Source organism: Ipomoea nil, unplaced genomic scaffold (genome assembly GCF_001879475.1).
Source record: "Ipomoea nil cultivar Tokyo-kokei standard unplaced genomic scaffold, Asagao_1.1 scaffold2510, whole genome shotgun sequence".
In the NCBI taxonomy this organism is placed as follows: domain Eukaryota; kingdom Viridiplantae; phylum Streptophyta; class Magnoliopsida; order Solanales; family Convolvulaceae; genus Ipomoea; species Ipomoea nil.
In genome coordinates, this window is record NW_017618938.1 from 495,829 (window position 1) to 518,570 (window position 22,742).

Below are 22,742 nucleotides of genomic sequence, written 5' to 3' on the forward strand. Positions count from 1 at the left end.
TTAGGGCTTCACAGAAGTGTGACTTATCCCATCGGGAACGGTATAATTCTGACCCAATATCTCCTACCGTCTACGGAACCAATCTCGTTGTTCAAACTCTATGGAATCAGGTACCTGAACTATTAGTGTGCACACCCCCTACCAGGATTCCAAGCCTGGCGGGAAGTTTCCAACTTTGTAACGTGGGAATACGCCGCGTTACATACTCTGGGACCGCAATGTCCATAAATATCTCCCGAGAGGAACATAGTCCAAACGGTATCCTCCAAAACCTCACCGATATAGATAATACATAAATATATCTCTCATGCATAAATCTCATGCATGCAACAATTCTACTATTTCTCAATGCAGCAAAGAATGATATACCACATACTTTTGGTTTTTGAAAATATTCTTGGACTCACGTTGGTCCTTAATGCATTTTTGAAATATGACTCATGTGAAATGTCAAAAATGCTCTATATCATGCTTCTAAATCATGTATAAACTAACATGAAGTATTCAAGGATATATCATCATGCTCGGTTTGCAAAATAGCAAATTCTATGCATTTCACTCGACAGGTATGCTTCTATTCTCGTGGATCAAATAATACAATTTAATCATGCTTTCATAATAAATCTTATTCTCAAAGGATCATGCCTCTTTACTCAACAAGAACATTATCTGATCACAAATTCAACAATTTCTCAAATACAGAGAGTTAGGCAAAATATGCACTGTGTCACATTTCTTCACAAAATCATTCATAGCATACTCGTTTTTAATCCAAATTCAACAAAATCAAAGTCAAAATGTGCATCAAGACGATCCCGAAGAGCAGAGCCACAAGGGCCCGTAAAACTCGGTCTGAAACGACACGTAGCTGAGCCACAAGGGCCCGGCCACTGCACAAAAATCTCATCAGGACAAACTCAGGGACCTGGGGCGGGACTCTTCATGGTCCGCCCCATGAGCCCCGTTAAAGTACCAAGACTAGGCAACGACCCTCTCCATGGGCTGTGCCCTAGTCCCGTGGTGGCATGGCTCTAGCTGGCGGCCCTTCTGATGGGCCGCGGCTAGGGCCGCCACTCTGGTCTGGTGCACACTGAGTTGTGCACCAGATGGATTTCTACCTGCAAAATCTTGTCCAAACAATTCCAACAAATCACAACCACATCATAAATCACTTCCAAGCATAAACACATTAAGAACTCATAGTTTCTACTCATTTCTACTCAATACTAGGCTTCATAGAGCTAGGGATGGCAATATGCCCCGTCCCCGATGGGGATCCCCGATCCCCGCCCCGACGGGGACGGGGATGTAGAAAATTTTCGGGGAACGGGGACGGGGACGGGGAATGTTTGTAATTCCCCGTCGAGGACGGGGACGGGGACGGGGATACCCCTCCCCGCCCCGTCCCCGAATAATTATTATTATTAAAAATAAATAAATAAATAAATATAAATAATATAAAGTAATGAAATGCTAAGGCAGTACGTACTGTTACATTATATATATATATATATATATATATATATATATATATATATATATATTAAATTAAGATTTAACTTTTTAGTTTTTAAAATTAAAAATTACACTAATTTAAAATTTTGATTAAGAATTAATCGGGGACGGGAAATCCCCGTCCCCGCCTAATTCCCCGCGGGGACGGGGATGGGGGTTGTTTTCAATTCCCCGCCGGGGATGGGGACGGGGACGGGGATGGGGTCGGGGTTTCGGGGACGGGGACGGGGAGTATACTCCCCGCCCCCGCCCCGCCCCGTTGCCATCCCTACATAGAGCCAAAACTAAAGAGGAAATCCATGGGGTTATACCACTTGTAGACCTCTTCTTCTTGCTTGGTTTCTCAGCTCCACTTCACTCAAGGATCTCTACTTCTTTCACCACCTAAACATCTCAAACAACCACACAAGGCCTAAGTCTAAAACCTTAAAGAGATGTTATGCAGAGAAAATGAAAGAAGAAGGAAATGAATGGAGGAGAGCTTACTACTATGGTGTTGGCAGCCAAGGAAGAGATCAGGAGGAAATGAGGCCAACACCATTCTATTTATAAGGGTTCAAAACCCTAGGTTGATACACAATGATTGGTTGAGGGCAAAGAGGTAATTCTACTAGCCAAAAGATGGATCATGATGATATTTTGGATGCCTTGTGGTCCACCTTGCAACATGAACCATGGGCTAAAAGTGTTATTTCTTTATTACTTTGGGGTGGAAAGTGAATTTTTCCAAAAGCTATATGGATGAACACTTGTTCAAAATCCCCTTTTTAATTCTCCCGATCTCTCTCGGGTAAAATTCTTGATTTAAATCTTGGTACATGAAGTATCCGAAAACATTGGAATTTTCGAAAGAAATACTTTTCTTTAGTGTCGAATAAATTTCAAAACGTGACGAAAATTATTTTATTCTCACACCGATTGATCGCAAAAATTTTTAATGGAGTCAAAAAGCTATTTTGAAATTTCTTAATACCGGATTTATAAATTGAAATTTTGGGTTGTTACAGGTCTAGTGTAGAGTCTAGGGGTTATAGGAGAGAAGTCTAGTCGGTATAACGTCTAGTGTAGAGTCTAGGAGTCATCAGGGTATAAAGCATGATCGACAACAAGTGGTCAAAAGGAGTATGAGATATCATAAATCTGAGAACGGGACACGTTCTCAGATAATATTCGGCGGATGGGCATATTAGCTGAGACGGGAGACGTTCTCAGAAAAGCCAATGGAGAAGTGGCATACTGGCAGAGAACGTGCGACGTTCTCAAAAATTATTCGGTGGTTAGGCATACTCGCTGAGAACGGGAGACGTTCTCAGATAATATTTGGCGAATGGGCATACTAACTAAGAACGGGAGACGTTCTTAGATAATGTTTGGCGGATGGGCATACTGACTGAGAACGGGCGACGTTCTTAAGAAAGCCATTCGCAAAGTTGCATACTGGTAGAAAACGGACGACGTTCTCAAAAAATCTTTGGCGGTTGGGCGTACTGGCTAAGAACGGGAGACGTTCTCAATTTTTTTTTTTTTTTTTTTTTTTTGCGGTTGGGCATACTAGCTGAGAACGGGAGACATTCTCAAAACTCTTTGGCAGTTGGGCGTACTGGCTGAGAATGGGAGACGTTCTCAAAAATCTTTGGCGGTTGGGCATACGGGCATACTTTCTCAAAAATCTTTGGTGAATGGGCATACTTGTTACGAACAGGCGACGTTCTAAAAAATCGTTAGCGGTTGGGCGTATGGGCATACTGGCTGAGAACGGGAGACGTTCTCAGAAATATTTGGTGGATGAGCATATTGCTGAAAGCGGGAGATGTTCTCAGAAATATTTGGTAGATGAGCATACTGGCTGAGAACGGGAGACGTTCTAAAAAATATTTGGCGATGAGCATACTAAATGTGTGGGATTAGACTGAGAACTGGATACGTTTTCAGGAATCACTAAAGAACTATCAAACACGCAACCAGGAAATGCTAAGAACAAAGGCACAAAGCAAAAAAAGGAGCAAATAATGAACAGAAAAAAAATATAATGAGAAGATTAGAAATCGTCATTACAACACCCAAGTGGTCCAATTCAGAAGAAAAAAAAAATGCTACATATCATCTAGAAAGAAGAATCATGGTTGGAAGCATCCCCATGTTCAACCCCATCTTGGCAATCCAAAATCATTAGCTCCTGGACCTACATTATCCATTTGTCCAAAGACACGTCGGCATTAGAAAGATGACCACCATCACATGAAGGTTGGCGGTCAAGTCCAGATAATCATGGTCCAGAGAAACCTTTCACCGCTTACTTAAGCACTATGACAGTCCGAAACCTGAAAAAAGGAGACAAAAGAAAATATTTCCCAAACATATTATATATATAAGAGCTTTCAACAAAAGAAAAAAAAAAAAAAAAAAAAAAAAGGATACTGCGAGGATTACGGCTGGCCACCTTTGGTCAGCCGCAAGTGAAACGCGGTCGGTCACTGCGACCGACCGACGTTGTCTTAGTTGGCCAAACAGGCCAACCGAAGACACGGCCTGGTCAGTCGCATCGTGCGACCGGCATTGCTACGAACAGCTTGGAGAAGATAAGAACGTGTCGTTTAGTTTGGAGAAGAGGAAATGAGACGCGCCGACAAGCTGGGAGGAGAGAAGTCGCACTGGAGGCCTCCGTCGTCCTGCTAAGGTCATGCTTCACCGTTAAAACAGGAGGAGGGATGGGTTGAGAGTTACAGAGAAGGGATATGGATTTTGAAAATGGCTTTTGCCTCCACAGCAACTTGGGGAAGGAAGAAAGATGGCAGGCTTTACTGGAAGGAGTACTTCAGCATTTGTTTCTCAATATTTTGGGCTTTGTGAGTTCCTAACACCTGACAAGCATGACATAGCTAGAAAGAGAAGAGACTTGTAGAAGGTTATTAGTGCCTGCTTCACGCAACATACTTACACATAATGTGGGAACCATACTTACATAGGTACAACGCATGAGCTTACCCTTCGGATAAAGAAAGAAACCCCTTTTAGTTGCATGCTCATACCTAGGACAACGTGATTGTCAAGTCCTCTACTCCTTCCATAAAAACAGTCAAGCAGATACGTAGGACCAACCGCTTTCCTCTGCGCTTCTACTGACATGGATATACAATTATACACACATGCGTGGTTAGCTTCCCATTATCCATTTGTTTAAATTGCCTTACAGGATGAGTATATAAATATGTAAAATATATATGCAGGGCCCACTTATTACTTTGCATGTGTTGTGAATATATGTATACCAAGCATATATATTAATGCTTCTTGCAGTGTAACATATTTCCCCGTATGGTGCAAATATTGCCGCCCTTTCAATAATAATAATAATAATAATATTATTATTATTATTATTATTATTATTATTATTAGACCAGAGAGAAATTCAAAATATTTTCCTAAGACATCGAGAAATCTCAAAAAAGTGGGGGACTGGATGCAATTGTTATTGCATGGACCATGGTCCACCCAACTTGGTTGAACCATGGTCCAAAACTACGCCGTTTAATTATTAAAAAAAAAAATTAGAACGTCAGTTTTACGGCGTTAGTGTTCCATTGTTTGCTTTTCGCCGGCCATTTGTTTCTATCTCCTCCGCGATTGCGACTGCAAATCTTCTTCATTCACCGCAACTGCTTCGTACACTGCGATTTGTATCTTCCTAGAATTGCCTCCGTCATCATGAATAATATCAATGATTCAAACAATAGAGTTGATGCGATTCAAGTAGATGATGATATTACAAGTATGTATATTGTTTTATATGCAATTTAGGTTCGTTTTTATTTTGAATTTTGATTAATATTGCGTATTTTTTATATTGTAGAAGATGTGAATGCTTTGATTCATGTGGAACCTATTTCTCCCATTGATGTTGAATCAATTCCAGGTTTGTCTTCCACAATGCTTTGATCTATTGTGCCTAGGTTTGTTTTGTTGGTTGTGTGAGGGTACATAATTTTTATTCACAGGGCACATAATCTTTGTTCACAGGATACATAGTTTTTGTTCATAGAGTACATTATTTCTGTGCAAAATATACTACATTATTGAACATGCTTAATGTGTTTATTAGATATATTATTTATATGCTTAATGTAAATTATTTACAGTTGATGGCACTTCGGGTGGTGCAACAGATGAGAGTTCACCAATTGGAGTTCAAGCTAGTTCTTCTAATGCTATGGATGAGAGTTCTTCAATTCCAGGTTCTTTTTAAAAAAGTTTTTTTTATTATTATCTACTTATTATTAGTTGTTTTTTAATTATATTGATGGAATGATTCGTTTTTTATTATTGTTTTGGTGTTACAATAAAGTATTTGCATGTTCTGTTGTGAATATTGTATTTCTGTTAGAGGTACATTATTTCTGTTCAGTAGGTACATTATTTTAATCCATAGGGTACATTATTGTTATGCATGATTTATCAGTACATTCTGTTGTGTGCATTCTGATTTGAAACTTGTGCTTCTGATTAAGGTACATTATACTTGGTCAGTAGGTACATTATTTTAATCCACATGGTACATTATTTTTATGCATGATTTATCTGTACATTCTGTTGTGTATTGATTGGAGTTTTTTCTTTTAGTGAATATCTTATTTCTTTGTAGAGCATGGCTGAATTTATTCGGCACACCCCACCACCCCTCTACTTAGAAATCAGATATTCACTAAACATAATATTAATCTGTTATGCTAGTAACTTGTTAGTTGTATTATTTTTTTGAAATTTACAGTTACTCAGGAGTTGTTGGGGATTACAGTTACCTCAATTGAAGAAGCATTTAATTTATATAATGACTATGCTTTTAGATTGGGATTCAGTGTTAGGAAGGGCAAGCAGTACTATGTTTCCGGTAGTCAGACTATTAAAATGAAGAAATTCCACTGTGCAAAGAGTGGTTTTAAGGACAACAAAAAAAAAGATTCAAGGTCATATTCAAGGGTAGACACACGAACAGGGTGTAATGCGTTTTGTCAGTTTGATTTGGCGTCTAATGGACAGTTGATTGTGACAAAACATGTAAAGGATCATAACCATGAGTTGTGTCCACCTTCTAACAGCTATCTTCTTCGGTCACACAGAAGTGTTGTTGATACCCAATTGGATTATTTAAAAAACTTGAAAAGGAGTGGGGTTGCATTGTCGGATGGCATTCGATTTTTGAAACACCAGTCTGGAGGTTCACCTTTGGTTGGATTTACACCAAGGGATGCTTATAATAGCCTGCATACAGATTCGATAAAGAGATTAGATGGGACCGATTCAAATTCACTAATTGAAATATTTAGACAAAGGCAGTCGAATGAACCCGACTTTTTCTTTGATTTTGAATTAGATGAGGATGCAAGACTGTGTAATTTTTTTTGGAGGGATACAAGAATGAAGGAGGATTTTGTGTTGTTTGGTGATTTAGTAGTGCATGACACAACGTATCGTACTAATAAGTATGATATGATTTGTGGTCCCTTTGTTGGAATGAATCACCACTGTATGAATATAATGTTTGGGTGTGGGTTTTTATTGAACGAGAGGACTGACTCATTTGTTTGGTTGTTTAAAACATTTTTGCCCTATGGGTGGTAAGTGTCCACAAACAATCATGACCGATCAATGTGCTGCTATGTCTGCTGCAATTTCTCTGGTTTTCCCAAGTGCAAGGCACAGACTTTGTATTTGGCATATTGGAGAGAATTCAAAGAAACATATTAAATGTCTAAGGAGTCAAAACGGCTTTATGGAGTTATTTAATTTTTTGTTGAAGTACACAGACACAGAAGCTGAGTTTGAATTTTATTGGAATAGGTACATATGCTATTAAATTTATCATTTTATATATTTGATTTGTCATTCTTGCATTGTGACATAGATTACTTTGTGTTTATAAAATCAAACACGTGATGTTTTACCTTTCATGTTAAGTTGGAAATTGTAGTGTTTAGAAAATGTACTTTATGGGTTATAATAATGTACCTTATGAATTTTGAAAATGTATCTTTGCAGCAGTAATTTGATAAAAAAAAAATTCCTTATTTTTCTAGTTGCATTTAAAACTTAGATCTTTTCCTTGTTCTCTATGTGTGATTCCTTTGTAGCATGTAGTAATTTGTACTAATAAAATGAAGTGTCACACAGTTTTACCTTTCATGTTAAGTTGGAAATTGTAGTGTTTAGAAAATGTACTTTATGGGTTATAATAATGTACCTTATGAATGCGGAAAATGTATCTTTGCAGTCACACTCAGTTTTGTTATTTTCAGGTTGGTGACGGACTATAATTGCCATAAAAATGTTTGGTTAAACAAATTGTATGATATTAGGGAGAAGTGGTGCCCTGCTTTTAATAAAGATTACTTCTCTGGAGGTATCTTATCTTCCCAACGGAGTGAGACTACAAATCATTCAATTTCAAGAAGGTTATCTAAAACATCTGGGTTGTCTGATTTTTACAACTCTTTTGTTAATGTGGTTTCTGAGTGGAGGAGCAAAGAGAATGGGGAAGATGTGCGGTGTTCTCAAGGGTTGCCTACAATGGCATTGGATCATGTAAAACTTCTTTTACATGCTAGGAATGTATACACTATTGAGGCTTACTACTTGTTTGAGCAACAATTTTTGAAAGGTGCTGCTTGTCATCAAGAGAGTGTAGCGAGCAATGTTGATGAGCTTAAATATCACATATGGCGGCCGGATATTGACATTATTCGGCATGAGGTTTGTTTCAATATTAAGGATATGAACATATGTTGTACTTGCAAGTTTTTCTCCGAGATGGGTATTCTTTGTTCACATTGTTTGCGTATTTTGAACATTCATTGTGTTGAAAAAATTCCTGAGAAATATATTTGTAGAAGGTGGACAAAAAAGGTTGTTGAACACAGGATTATGGACATTGCATCTTCTTCTAGTATTTTGACAGTTGCTTCTCCAATTTGGGTTATAGATATGGGTAGAAAATGGCAAAGGTTAGTTCTATCAAGTCAAGACAATTGCAAAGCTCGACAAGTATGTGAAAACCTTATTGAAGATGGAAGAAGAAGGATTGAAGGTGAGGTTGGTCCTATTTGCTTTGATGATTTGGAAAGATCTATGCGAAGTAGTGGTATACAAAATCCAGAACGAAGTGGTGTGAAAGGCGACCGTAATCGAAGGCCAGTTAGTACAGTACAAAAAAAGTATAATCAAGCAAGTGGCCGAAAAAATTATGCAAAAAGAGTTGAATCTAACACAAAGGCTGCCGTCCAATCTTCTATGCAGGAAGTTGTGTCTAATATTGTTGGCAGTGGGTATCTTGTTCATCCTAATGACACTACTAGTTCAGAATTGATTTGTGTTAGGTCTAAGTCTCAAAACAATTCAAATGATAGTTAGGAGTTGTATTGAAATTTTGTTTACTTATATATGCACTTCACAGATTATGAATTGGTTTTATATTGTGTGAGTTATTTACAGATTATGAATTGGTTTTATATTCTGTGAGTTTTTAAAGGAAGTATTTGCACTTGACAGATTATGAACATTTGTGTTTTATGCATTAATAAAATGTTTTCTTATTTGGTAATGTATTCAGTGGGTTAAAATAATGTACCTTGTGCTCTAAAATAATGTACCCTATTTGTTAACAAAATGTATCCTTGCAGTCTTGATTTTGAGTAATGTACTCTATGAGTTAGAATAATGTACCTTGTGCTCTAAAATAATGTACCCTATGAGTTATCAAAATGTATCTTAGTTAAGGTCACATGTTCATGGATTGATCACCACTTAGAGTCTTAGAGATGACGGGTGGTATACTCCTCAACCCCAACCCCGTCCACGCCACCATGGGAAATTAGGGGAGGGGTTCGTTGGTAAAACGAACTATTATTTTATATTTTCAAAACATATTTTAATAATTTTTAAATTTCACTTTTAATTTTATGTTACTTTTTTATAGTTTCTAAAAACATATTTTTGATTTTATGCATTAATAAAATGTTTTCTTATTTGGTAATGTATTCAGTGGGTTAAAATAATGTACCTTGTGCTCTAAAATAATGTACCCTATTTGTTAACAAAATGTATCCTTGCAGTCTTGATTTTGAGTAATGTACTCTATGGGTTAGAATAATGTACCTTGTGCTCTAAAATAATGTACCCTATGAGTTATCAAAAAAGACTATTAAAAATGTACCTACACCAATTCAAATTCTTGATGTTTTTCACGTCTATCAATGAGTACAAAATTTTGAAGTTTGTTGTCCAATTAGCGTGGCCCTCGAACATACTAGAAACAACAAACACCACAAAATCCCTTTTGAACATGTCCCCGTGGTCTTTCTTCTCAACTATACCATGGCCAAGTCTTTTCACCAATGGAGAACAATTGTCTAATTCCCAGCGTGCTCTAAAATAATGTACCCTGTGAGTTATCAAAATGTATCTTAGTTAAGGTCACATGTTCATGAATTGATCACCACTTAGAGTCTTAGAGATGACGGGTGGTATACTCCTCAACCCCAACCCCGTCCACGCCACCATGAGAAATTAGGGGAGGGGTTCGTTGGTAAAACGAACTATTATTTTATATTTTCAAAACATATTTTAATAATTTTTAAATTTGACTTTTAATTTTATGTTACTTTTTATAGTTTCTAAAAACATATTTTTGATTTTATGGATTAATAAAATGTTTTCTTATTTGGTAATGCATTTAGTGGGTTAAAATAATGTACCTTGTGCTCTAAAATAATGTACCCTATTTGTTAACAAAATGTATCCTTGCAGTCTTTATTTTGAGTAATGTACTCTATGGGTTAGAATAATGTACCTTGTGCTCTAAAATAATGTACCCTATGAGTTATCAAAATGTATCTTAGTTAAGGTCACATGTTCATGAATTGATCACCACTTAGAGTCTTAGAGATGACGGGTGGTATACTCCTCAACCCCAACCCCGTCCACGCCACCATGGGAGATTAGGGGAGGGGTTCGTTGGTAAAACGAACTATTATTTTATATTTTCAAAACATATTTTAATAATTTTTAAATTTGACTTTTAATTTTATGTTACTTTTTTATAGTTTCTAAAAACATATTTTTGATTTTATGCATTAATAAAATGTTTTCTTATTTGGTAATGCATTCAGTGGGTTAAAATAATGTACCTTGTGATCTAAAATAATGTACCCTATGTGTTAACAAAATGTATCATTGCAGTTGTAGTCACTTGAATTTTGGTAATGTACTATGTGAGTTAGAATAATGCACCATATGAGTAACTCCACAATAGCTTCTGCTAATTGAGCAATTAACACCACAATGAAAAGCAATTAATTGAAAAACAACTAACTGAAAAGCAATTAACACATAAACAATTTCAGCATATCTTGATATCACTAGCTAGCACCCAATTCAGCACCATCTCTGAATTGTTCAACCAAAAATTTCATCTAACACAAAAATCAACAATATTCATCTAACATTTTAGAACCATCAATTACAATGATCATTGTCTACTTATAAAGATTACGGGCTGCTTGTAGTATGGATTGTTTGTGCTCATTCATTGGTAAAAATAATATGTCGGCAGCATATTTTGCCCTCAAAGATGTCAAGAATATTGCCTGCATGTATATTCAACCAAAATGGCAGTTATATAAGTCCAATTAGGTATTTATAAAAATGAAAAACATGTACTTTAAATCACAGTACTTACATTTGCAGGTGTTCTGTTAAATCCAGATTCCCAATTCGGTCCATTACCCTTAAAGGTCTGCATATGACGCATGCAATAAACTCCACAATCAGTAACATTAGTGGCATTTTTCCAAGACATCTTCACCAATTCATGGTTAAACACATCATCTTCATCATCATGCTTTGTCATTTTGTTTAACAAAGTTGTGATCCTTTTAAATTTGCAATACTCTTTGAATGCATTAACCTGCACATTAGTTAATGTTCATTATAATATATCAAGTACCTAACAATATTCAATTTAAACTCATAACAATCTTAGATTTTGCAACTTACTAGGTTTTGATCACAATTATCATATCTTTGTAGAAAGTTGGTATTCTTGCCCAGTGTTCTATTGTCAACTACTTGGACAACCCTTTTCTTGAAGTTCAAGCACATGATGAAATAGTGATGATAGCGTATAACAGGGAAGAAAACCTAAATACATATGATTTTAGAAGTATATCCAATGAGTGTATATAAAATGAATTTCACATAATTTATTAATTTATAATATTATGCATGATAAATTACCAGTTCAGCATCAGAGATGTCAATGTTAGAGGCCAATTTAATCTCATAATCCAAAGATCCATTGAACCGTCTTTGTTTTTCCTCTGCAGAGAATTCTATTTTCCATTCAGTAGCATCATCAATTTCCATCTGAACACAAAATTATATTACTAAGTAAACATATTACACCATCAAACTCTGTATTATATACACCAAAGCTTTATGTACACAAATAATGTACTCTGTGAACAGAAATAATGTACCCTGTGAACAAGAATAATGTACTTTGTGCAGAAAAACTAATAATCAATAAGAACTTGCATTATCAATTTACTTTTTTAATATAAGAGAAAGTTCAAGCACTTACAAAAGGATTGGTGGTGAAGTAGATGCATTTTGGTTCACCCATTCCACGAGTGATATTTTCAGAATTCATTCTTAAGCTCCAAACATCTATAATGGTCTTCTCTACTTCACCGTCCCGTAGAGTCAAGAACTGGTCCCTTGCAATGTGGTACCTTTTATACCTAAACAGTGTTTCACTGCAAGAAAAATAACTTTTTAACACATATTAAAGACAAACATTAGTATTAAACATAATTAAAGTGAAAACCTACTCTATTGGATGTTGAATAGACGGTTCCATGAATGCAAAATCAGACAGCATCTTCTCTTTCGCAGAGACAAAGGAGAGCTTTTCATTGTTTTTCGTCCAATATGGAGACCTCAATCGCAATGGAACATTTTTCAATTTTCTTTTCTCTCTCTCCCCATGTTGGACATTCTCCCTCTCTGATTCCTCAAGTGCACTGCCACATAAAAATAATGTACCCTACTCATTAAAATAATGTACATAGTGACCAGAAATAATGTATCTTAATCAGAAACACAACTTTTAGAGTTTAACTTACATGTCAAACAATGTTTGTTCCTTTTCTGTGCTTCTTTCCTCACCAGGGAGTGTAGTAGTTGTTTCGTTTGGTTTTTGAATATCCGGGGGGGTAGGTGTTAACAAATTGAAGCGTGGTGGTGAAAATGTTTCAGGATCAACAGGTTCTTCGGTGATTGTGGTGGCCTTTTCCAATGCTTCCATTGCTGCCTTTTCCAATGATGCAACTGCTGCAAGAAAGCTCTCGCTGCTGAAGATTGGATCATCGTCCAATAATGTCGAAGTCTTGTCAGGCTGGGAAGTTGAAGCAATGTTCAGCATATCAGACATCTTGCTAAAAGTCTTCTTTATAATTTCTTGTCCGGTGTTTTTGCTCCCAACTTCAGTCATTACTTCCCCAAATTCAACTATGGCTGCAGTTAGTTTCTTCATTCCCATAGATATCTTCTCTACATCACTCATTTTAGCTTTATCACCAACTGCCTGTGCCTCCACCCCATCCCCAACAATGTTGTTTTCAATCTCAGCAACCGATTTCCTAACTCTATCCAATACTTTTCCCCTGCCATACCCACCAGAATTCTTTTCATCTGCTAATCTTTTTTGGACCATATCCATTGTGCAAACTGATATCGCAGGGTATTTCCTTGGGATTTGCTGCCCTTTAAATTGCATCCTATCAAGGTATGAAACCTAAATAAAATAAAATAAAAAAAGTTAGTATGAAAGCAAAAAATGCATTAATAGAATAAGCAACATAAATTGAATCAAAGGTATTACCATCAAGAAGACCAATGGTCCAGTGAAGAATGTACTTTTTGATTTCTTCCATTTCTCCACTGTTGTAGTAAGACTATTAAAAATGTACCTACACCAATTCAAATTCTTGATGTTTTTCACGTCTATCAATGAGTACAAAATTTTGAAGTTTGTTGTCCAATTAGCGTGGCCCTTGAACATACTAGAAACAACAAACACCACAAAATCCCTTTTGAACATGTCCCCGTGGTCTTTCTTCTCAACTATACCATGGCCAAGTCTTTTCACCAATGGAGAACAATTGTCTAATTCCCAGCGTGTTCTCCATTCCTCCAACAAGGTTTTGTATTCTTCAGTTGCATTTGAGTTGTTCCCTTCAACAACTTCAACCTCACCCTTCGGGAGACCTAATGTGCTCTCCACATCATCCTCTGTGAGCTCCATCTTTGCACTCTCCAACATTAGGGAACAACTACAAACATCATAGTTTTCTACCAAATATGTATTTAGTGTATTGTCCATGCTGGACAATCTAAGCTCGAGTAATGATCCAAATCCAATCTCTTTAACCGCATTTTTTTGTTCATCACTAAGATTTGCGACCATTTTGTTAAACTCCATTGGTGACATCCTAGTCTTGAGCTGAATTTTCTTTGGAGCATTTTCTTTCTTTATAGTCCTATTAGTGGCCTTTTCTTTATTTCCGTCTTCTTCATTACTTGTAGATCTTTTCCTTTTCCGGTAGGTTTTGGTAACCTCTTTTAATGATAAATCTACTTCTTGGCTAGACATAGTTGCTGCAAGTAAAATGTTAGTTAAAGGAATAAATCCAGCGATGCTCTATTCACTAAAAGTGCTCATAAAATCATGAATTAAAATAGTCATGCTCTACAAAGAAATAAGATATTCACTAACAGAATAAACTCCATGCACTACAAAATGTACAAAATAAATCATGCATAAAAGTGGGTACCCTGTGGTTTAAAATAATGTATCTAATGAACAGATATAATGTACCTTAATAAAAAAAAAAAAAAAAAAAAAAAAAACAACTTTCAAATCTGAATGTACACAAAAATAATAAATTAAAATAATGTACCCTATGTGTTAAAATAATGTACCTAATGCATATAAGGAAAGGTGACACTGCACTCAAAGCCAAATAGAAGTTGGGAATGGAATTCATGTACTGTACAAATCCCATACTCATTCAAAAGTCCCACAGACATCACAACCCATAAAGTACACACACATATTTGATATTTGATTATATACCTCATGGCTCATAGAACTTATTCAAGCATTGGTTTGATTCATAGGGGTTCAGAAATGTGTGGAGAGGGAGAATAGCATCTAGAGGACAAGACAGTAAATCATTAGCCACTGAAGTCTAAATACAAAAGACAGGAAGCAGAAGAAACCATAAAAATGATAGTCTCTCTGATCCTCAAAAAGCTCTGCAATAATGTAGCCAGATCTAACACCCACTTCCACAAAAGATCCATACACAATAATAATTTTCTGAACCTTTTATCTATGGCCATTTCCTAGTACTGTCTCCTATCCAAATATGAAAGGGTAGAAAATAGCATACCATACCAGAGATTCAGATATGTGAGATGTCCAAATATGAAAGGGTGGAAAATACCATTCCTACACGATATTAATGGCTACTGGGTCCACATAACACTTCACTTTAATTTGCTGCCACCTACACAACTGCCTGGGAGCCTAACATCCAAATGCATCTTGTAATTCACTCATCCATTAAGATTTAGAGTAAGAATAAGTGTGATTTTTGAGTTTAGTGTGCAAATCTTTCTCAACTTAGATCAGAATAATCCTAATCTCTTAGAGTTCCTATCCGTCAGTCCCCAGGTTCTCACCCTTTGCATGTAGGCTCTGCCTTCACTTTTGATTGGTCAAGGTCTCCCAACAATCCCCTTGAACCTTCGTACCAAGACTTTAAGGTGACGGGTCGAACCAATTGAGCTAGCGCCGTGACATGGTGCAAAACTTTAGTTATTAGAAGTGGGTTGTTGATACTTAGCTTCTTGCATGGGTGACTACATATATAAGAAAATGCCCACAAATCCAACAACTAAAGCAAGAGTGCCATAACATCACTAGTCATTTCTCCACCCACTGGAAGACCATATTGGAAGGGAAATGGAAGGCAAAGCAGATAGAGCAAGATTACAGAGAGCTTAAAGCCAAATTTGACAACCTAAAATGTGCAGTTTGATTACCTGAAGAATGAAAACCAGTCTCTGCTTATGCAGGTATATATATAATGTCCTACTGCATTATTATTGTTAGCTGGGTTGCCCTTTTCTTCTTGACATCTCTTTAACCCTCACTCACCATAAATCTGACTAACAGAAGCTATGAAAATCTTCTTATCATTCCCAAACAGTTGGAAAAGCTACGTTCTGAGGTAGAAAACAAGCCCGCTGGGCACAGAAAAATCCAAGATTCAAAGGGCAGTAAGGTGTTCAGGGATTCAGACAGTAAAGATTCACTGTGAAGCCTTAACTCTCCAAACCTTTTCAAATATGCTGGATTTGATACATCAATTTTACTATTTCCATCAATGCTTTAGGACCATTGTTTACATTGTGCAGAACAATATGAAATTTTATTGTAATGAATATAGTGTCTACTTTAAACAATTGAAACCTGGAAAAGAAATCCTAAACAACTACTCCAAAGCCAGTAAGAACCCTAGGCAGTAAAAAACAACTACTCAAAAATCACAAAAGCAACTACTCAAAACTCAATTTTAAAACCTAGGTAGTTGAAAATGTACCTAATCAGTAGATGGAGATGGCGTCGGAAATGGTGTACAAGAAATCTCTTGTGGCGTTCGTTTGTAGTAGGGCGCGCTGGAGGTGGCGTCGGAGACGGTTGATATGCGCGAAGAAATGGCGAAGAAACTGTCGAAGAAGCTGTCGGAAATACGCGAAGAACACCCCAACGTTCGTTAGAATTATTTTTTAAAATGATGTCTAACGGCGCCGTCTCTCCTTAAATGAAGAGACGGCGCCGTTTTGGGCCATGGTCCAGCCAATAATTTGCCGACTGGATGATGGATAATATACTAGGTATGGGCTACATGGACCGGCCCATGAAAGCAACTGGACCAAAGAAGCCCAAGAAAGATATACGACATGGAGCAACCCAAGAGTTCGTCAAAGATTTATCTGTTATTCCCAATATAATTAGAACTGGACTCATTATTTCTAGTGTGATAGAATTAGGTTTTATTATGTAACTAAGACTCCCAATATGAGGCAGTCTAGAATTCTTATTTCTTGTAGGGCTCTAGGCCCAAAATATGTATAAATAGAATCCTCACATAGAGGATGAGGGGGGATAACTTTCAATATTCACAGAGCAATATTCATCAATACAAAGCTCCTACATTTTCTCCATAAATTTCTCCTATATTTTTCATATATTCTCATTATTCTAACGGTAGTGTTGGCCTGTCGTTGACTGCCCAAAAGTCATAAAACTAACACACAGCATAACGACTCAATAAGGATCTATCTGGCCTGGCCTGTGGTAAACCAATAGTTATGCTGTGGAAACGTGTTCACCATGTGCATGGTGAACACAGGGTTAGATCCATAATTTCTATACTGTAGATTCATAATTTTTTTTTTTTTGAAAACGTAGATTCATAATTTTGTTTTTCATTGGTTGTTAACGGGATAAATCCATAATTTCTAAGCTGTAGATTCATAATTTCTATACTGTAGATTCATAACATCTATACTGTAGATTCATAATTTCTGTACTGTAGATTCATAATTTCTATACTGTAGATTCATAATTTCTATATTGTAGATTCATAATTTATATACTGTAGATTCATAATTTCTATACTGTAGATTCATAATTTATATGTTGTAGATTCATAATTTCTATACTATAGATTCATAATATCTGTAACAACAAATGAAAAACATAATTATAAATCTACGTTTTCAAAAAAAAAAATGAATCTACAGTATAGAAATTATGGATCTACCCATGTGTTCACCATGCGCATGGTGAACACATTTCCACAGCATAATTTACGGGGGTAAACAACACTTCAATTCTTATACAATTATTATTTTAATCTTTAACAGCACGTTTGGTTCACGGAATGAATTTTGAGGTAATAGGAATGTTATTCCATAAGGAATGGAATAGGCAGGGAATAGAATAGGAATTGTATTCTATTGTTTGGTTCGCGGAAGGAATAGACTATAAGAATTATATTACAGTGTTTGGTTGATTTAAGGAATATAATTAAAATATGTTTTAAAAGACATAAATACCCTTATAAAAATATGTGATGGTGGCGGCGGTGGTCGTGGTGGTGGCAGTGGACGCGATGGCGGCGGTGGTGGCGATGGTGGTAGTGGCAGCGGTGGCGGTGGCGGTGCTGCTACTGGAGTGGTGGTGCTGGTGGCAGTGGCGATGGTGGTGGCGGTGGCAATGGTGGTGGGGTGATGGTGGCGGTGGCGGTGGCGATGGTGGTGGTGGTGGTGGCAGTGGTGAAATAGAAAATAAATTTAATTGGGGTAAAATAGGAAATAGAAACTTTAGGCTATTCCTGAGAACTCAGGAATAGCCTAATACCAGGGGCCCCCCAGGAATCTCTATTCCCCTTGCAAGGGGAATAGGTCATTTTCGGGAACAATGTTCCTAGGAATACACGTGGTTACCAAACAGAGGAATATGCTTATTACTGGGAATGCTATGCCATTCCAGGCCTATTCCGTGAACCAAACGGCCCATAAATTCTATTTTCGTTCTTTTGTGCTTGGGTTGATAGATTCATTATTCAGGATAACCGTATTTTTCCTAGAGTTTTTAAGGAAAAATTTGTACCATTTAATTTTATATAAATAGCAAATTATACTTTTGGTCCTATAACTATAGAGGGCGTGTAAATTTCGATACGTGACTTTTAAAACTAACAATTTAGTCCTTTAACTATGCTTTTTTTAGCAGATTTGGTCATCCCGGTCAAATCACCCGTGGAAATTGACAGAAAATTGTTTGCCATTTTAATTTTTTAATTCGGGGCATATTAGTCATTTCATCTTCTTCGTTCTTCTCCTTCATTCTTCTTCTACGTTCTTCTTCTTCCAAAAAATACGCCAGCAGCGACGGCCAACGGTGGTGGTGTCATCAGGGCAGTAGTTTCCTGTGAGAAAGATTGATTTTGGATGAGGGAAACAACGTCATGTTGATGGAATCGACAACCATGCCAGCCGGAAAGTGACATTCTTGAAACGCTGGTCTGGAATATCCAAGAATGACGGCGAGCTCTCGGTCCTCTACGGCATGCAGGACATTGAAGTGGGTTTCGACTTCCAAGCTTCGAATTGACCCAAAACCTCCTCTTCAGGACACTGGTCGAAGCTGAATTGATACCGGCACGGCACGCGGCAATTGGACGATGACGCCGGAAGTTCATCCACCTGACAACTGGTAAGTGGTAAGCCGCAGCTTAATTATGCTTTTTGATTTGACTCTGGACATTGAATTAGTAGCAATAATGGTATTCTAATATGTTGATGGGAAGTTGGGAACCAGTTGCATAGATTAGTGCAATAAATAAATGAGCAGTGGATTCATGGTGAGAATCAATTTGGCCGAGTTCTTTTATGGAAATGAGACAAATTTAAGAAAAACATTTGTAATAACTTATTTTGAGATATTGAACCCAAGATGGACTTGGAATAGAATATTCCTACTGTGGGTGATCATCGTGTTTTCCCAGGAAAAATTCACCGTTGGCGTATATTTTCGAAGAAGAAGAACGGAGAAGAAGAAGGTAGAAGATGGAAGAACCGATTTTCCCCCGAATTAAACAAATTAAAATGGCAAACGTTTTTCTGACTAATTTTCACCGGCGATTTGGCTGAGAGGACCAAATCTGCTAAGAAAAACACAGTTAAAGGACTAAATTGTTTGTTTTAAAAGTCACATACCAAAATTAACACGCCCCTAGAGTCATAGAACCAAAAGTGTAATTTGCTCTTATATAAATTAATTAACTTTTGATAAGACCGAACAATAATGACATATATATGTCAAAAATCCTTCTCAATTTACACAAGAAAAATAAAGCATTAAGAAAAACATGGTTATTGTTAGAGTTATTACCATACTTTATTGGGTCTAACTCAATGTGCTTAGGAATGTGTACAATCATACTCAACTTAGCCATTCAATTCCCCCAAACAGTCTATCACTTCTAGCTTATTCTCTATTTTTGATTTATGAAAAAACATGTTTTAGGGAATGAACTTGTCAACTTGGCTAAGAGTTGCACCATGTAAATGCTTTATCATATCTTTGAACTATAAAAGAGTTTGCAAGTCAATAATATACAACACATTTTAACTCACAACTCACTCCGAGCGAGTAGTTCAAGATTTTTCAATCTTCATTTGATTTAAGACCTCTAGGGCTTAGCTAGTATAGGGCCAGACCATTCTTTGATTGTTTCCGAGGGATATCAATAATTGGATGAGGTGATGAGTTCTAAGAAGGTTGCCAAGACAATGGAGATGAGATGAGATGGGAGGAGAGGAGATGTAGTACGTACATTCCACAGAGGAGGAGTTTTGAAGCGTTTTAATTTGTGACTGCAATCAAAGTTTTACTACCGTACGTTAAAGTTTATGCGATGGATGTTACGTATGTCAAATTTTATGTTTTTGGGAAGTGATTCTAAGTTCTTGCTATACAATGACAAAAAATGTTTGCAATAGATTTCTTAATTAGTTTTGAGCACATTGAGTACATAACTTTCCATTAATAAATTAAAGTGATGTATTTTGTTAGGCATTGGCTTGAAAGGCAAAATTCAGCATTTTATCATCAGATGTTAGGGAAGTATGAAAAATTGGGTCTTTATTTTTACTAGTTAATGTTCAGTTAACATAACAGTAAGTGTTTCATCCTAATATACTATAACTCCAATAGTTACAAATATATAGCATTCCAATGTTGAGATATCACAATTATATTTCCTTTAATATAATTGCGGGTTCACAATCCCCCATGTTCTCAACTTCCCTCCATTTAATTTCTATGTTAAGTAATCCAAACATGTTTAACATGGTAATTGGCACACATTTAATTTACTCAATTGACACATTTAAGTTTCAACCAATTATGAATTAACCTTGGTTGAGTGTCAATGAATGACAGATAAACTATGCAATTCTAGCCCCATTGACTTATAACTCAAGCTCAATTCAAAAAGTATTTTGGGTAAATATCATCAACAACTTCATTAGCATGATTATCCTTTTGCAAACTTATTTAATTACTATTGAATAGAGCAAAATTAAACATTTATGTGGAGTAGCTATATTATAAGTATCGAGAAACACAATTAAACATTTTCAAATAAAATACTTTGGAATGTTATTAAATTTGAATAATTGTATTAACTAATAAAAAAACAAATGAAATTGGACAATCTATTCACTACTTCTATGTTTAATTTGAACATAAAAGCTCTTGATGAGTTGTACAAGAGCTCCAATCTGCTGATCTTTCAATATATTGCTTGGCAAGAATCCTCTCCAGCTCAATTGGCCTGCAAGGAAGAAGGAGTGCGCCTTCATGTTCGAACCCATACTCCTCTGCAGCTTTTTCCAACAGTAATAGGAACCAGTACACATGGAATCCAGAAAGGGTAAATAGTGGGCTCATCACAAGGCCCATAACGACGACCTTAAAACATCATTGGTGGAAGAAACAACAAAGACCAATAATAAGTCCATTCGATAGAGGAAAATATTATAGTGGCCAATTTCAAGTGATATCATGGATCGAAGACAATGCTTACAAGATTCGAGGTCGAATCATTTTCAAGAAGGGGAGGATGATGCGGCCCAACATATGAAGATCCATTAAGAATACTAATTGGGCCAATCACAAGGCCCAAGTCCAAACAATTAAGGCAACTCTTCATTGGTGATGTTCAAAGATGGTGGAAATCCAAGTCAAGCCCATTTGCAAAATATGAAGAATAACTCAAGGCTTTTTTATAATTGTTTAAGTGCTGATTTTGGTGATTAAATTAGGCCCAAATCAGCCCTATTATTTTTGGTCATCATTAATTTAAATTGTTTGGCATAAAAGAGAAAACACTAGTTGTATTTAGAAAGGATTCCTTAAATCCTTTTCTAAATAAAACTCTATTTACTTGTTTTCTAGATTAGGTTTAGGACTCTTTTTCCCATTGTATTTAGATTACAATGCTGCCCTATACCTATAAATAGGGCACATCCATATCAGTTTTAGACAGGCTTTATTTCAATAAAATTCTTAAGTTTTTCTTTACACTTGTGTAAGAAACCTTATGGCTAATTGTGGACTCAATTAGTAGCTAGTCGTGGACTCGACTAGCAAATTGATTCGTGGACTCGAATCAATCTTACTTTCTTCAACCTTAGATTTAGGTTCGTGGACTCGTTCTTGAATCGAAGGAAACTAGATCCGACTCTAGTTGATTGAAGATTGCAACATCGAGGTACTTGAAGCTACATGGGATTCTTCCAAGTCTTTGAGGATTTGAGACAAAGGGTTTCTCGTGAGGTTTAAGGTATTTTGATCCATCTCTATCTTTACTTTGAGAGCAATTCTTGGGACAATACTCATCTTATTTGAACCTTGGACTAGGTTCATATCAATTTGGTATTCAGAGCCTAGGTTTGTCTCATTATCATTTGAAATTTGGTATTCAGAGCCTAGGTTTGTCTCGTTATCATTGGAAATTTGGTTTCTTTGATTCCCTAGGTTTATCTCGTTCTTATCTTACATACTACATTTATTCGTGTCTTATTCATTAAAAAAACCCCAAAAAAAATTTTCTTTTGCATTCTTGATTGTGTTCTTGAATCTTGATACATGTTCTCCAGTTTCTTGAAAAACAATCCCGAAAGTGTTTTCCCTTTTCCCGTCCAATATCAATGAGACCTCACACCTCCTAAGCACCATATTACCACATATTCTGTCAAGAAAACAACTCCATCTTACCCTTACCTATATCCAAAGCGCATTTACGCGCAATCACGTCTCAATCACACCCTGTCCAGATTTCCGCGAGCTGTGACCAGTTTCAAAGAATTACCTATATCTCGAGATCCACTGGTTATTTTTATCTGAAATTTGGATATGTTGTAGATCTCTTCTGGGGCGTTCTTTTGATATATTATACACTGTCTAATTCCTTCTGGTTAGTGAGATATTGATCTTCAAAGTCAGGGCATTGTTTCTGTTTTTCTAGGCG

At 36.5% G+C, this 22,742-nt stretch overlaps 1 protein-coding gene across 1 annotated transcript; it reads right to left on the reverse strand.

Moving 5' to 3' along the window:
• Nucleotides 1-649: 649 nt before the first annotated feature.
• On the reverse strand, nucleotides 650-13,285 carry LOC109153584. Its single transcript, XM_019301439.1, has 9 exons — nucleotides 12,690-13,285; nucleotides 12,396-12,587; nucleotides 12,146-12,320; nucleotides 11,800-11,928; nucleotides 11,560-11,703; nucleotides 11,243-11,470; nucleotides 11,057-11,150; nucleotides 2,263-2,298; nucleotides 650-669 (listed from the first exon to the last, which is right to left on the reverse strand). Exons 1-9 carry the CDS (start codon nucleotides 13,283-13,285, stop codon nucleotides 650-652), a joined length of 1,614 nt encoding a protein of 537 aa, XP_019156984.1.
• Nucleotides 13,286-22,742: the final 9,457 nt, after the last annotated feature.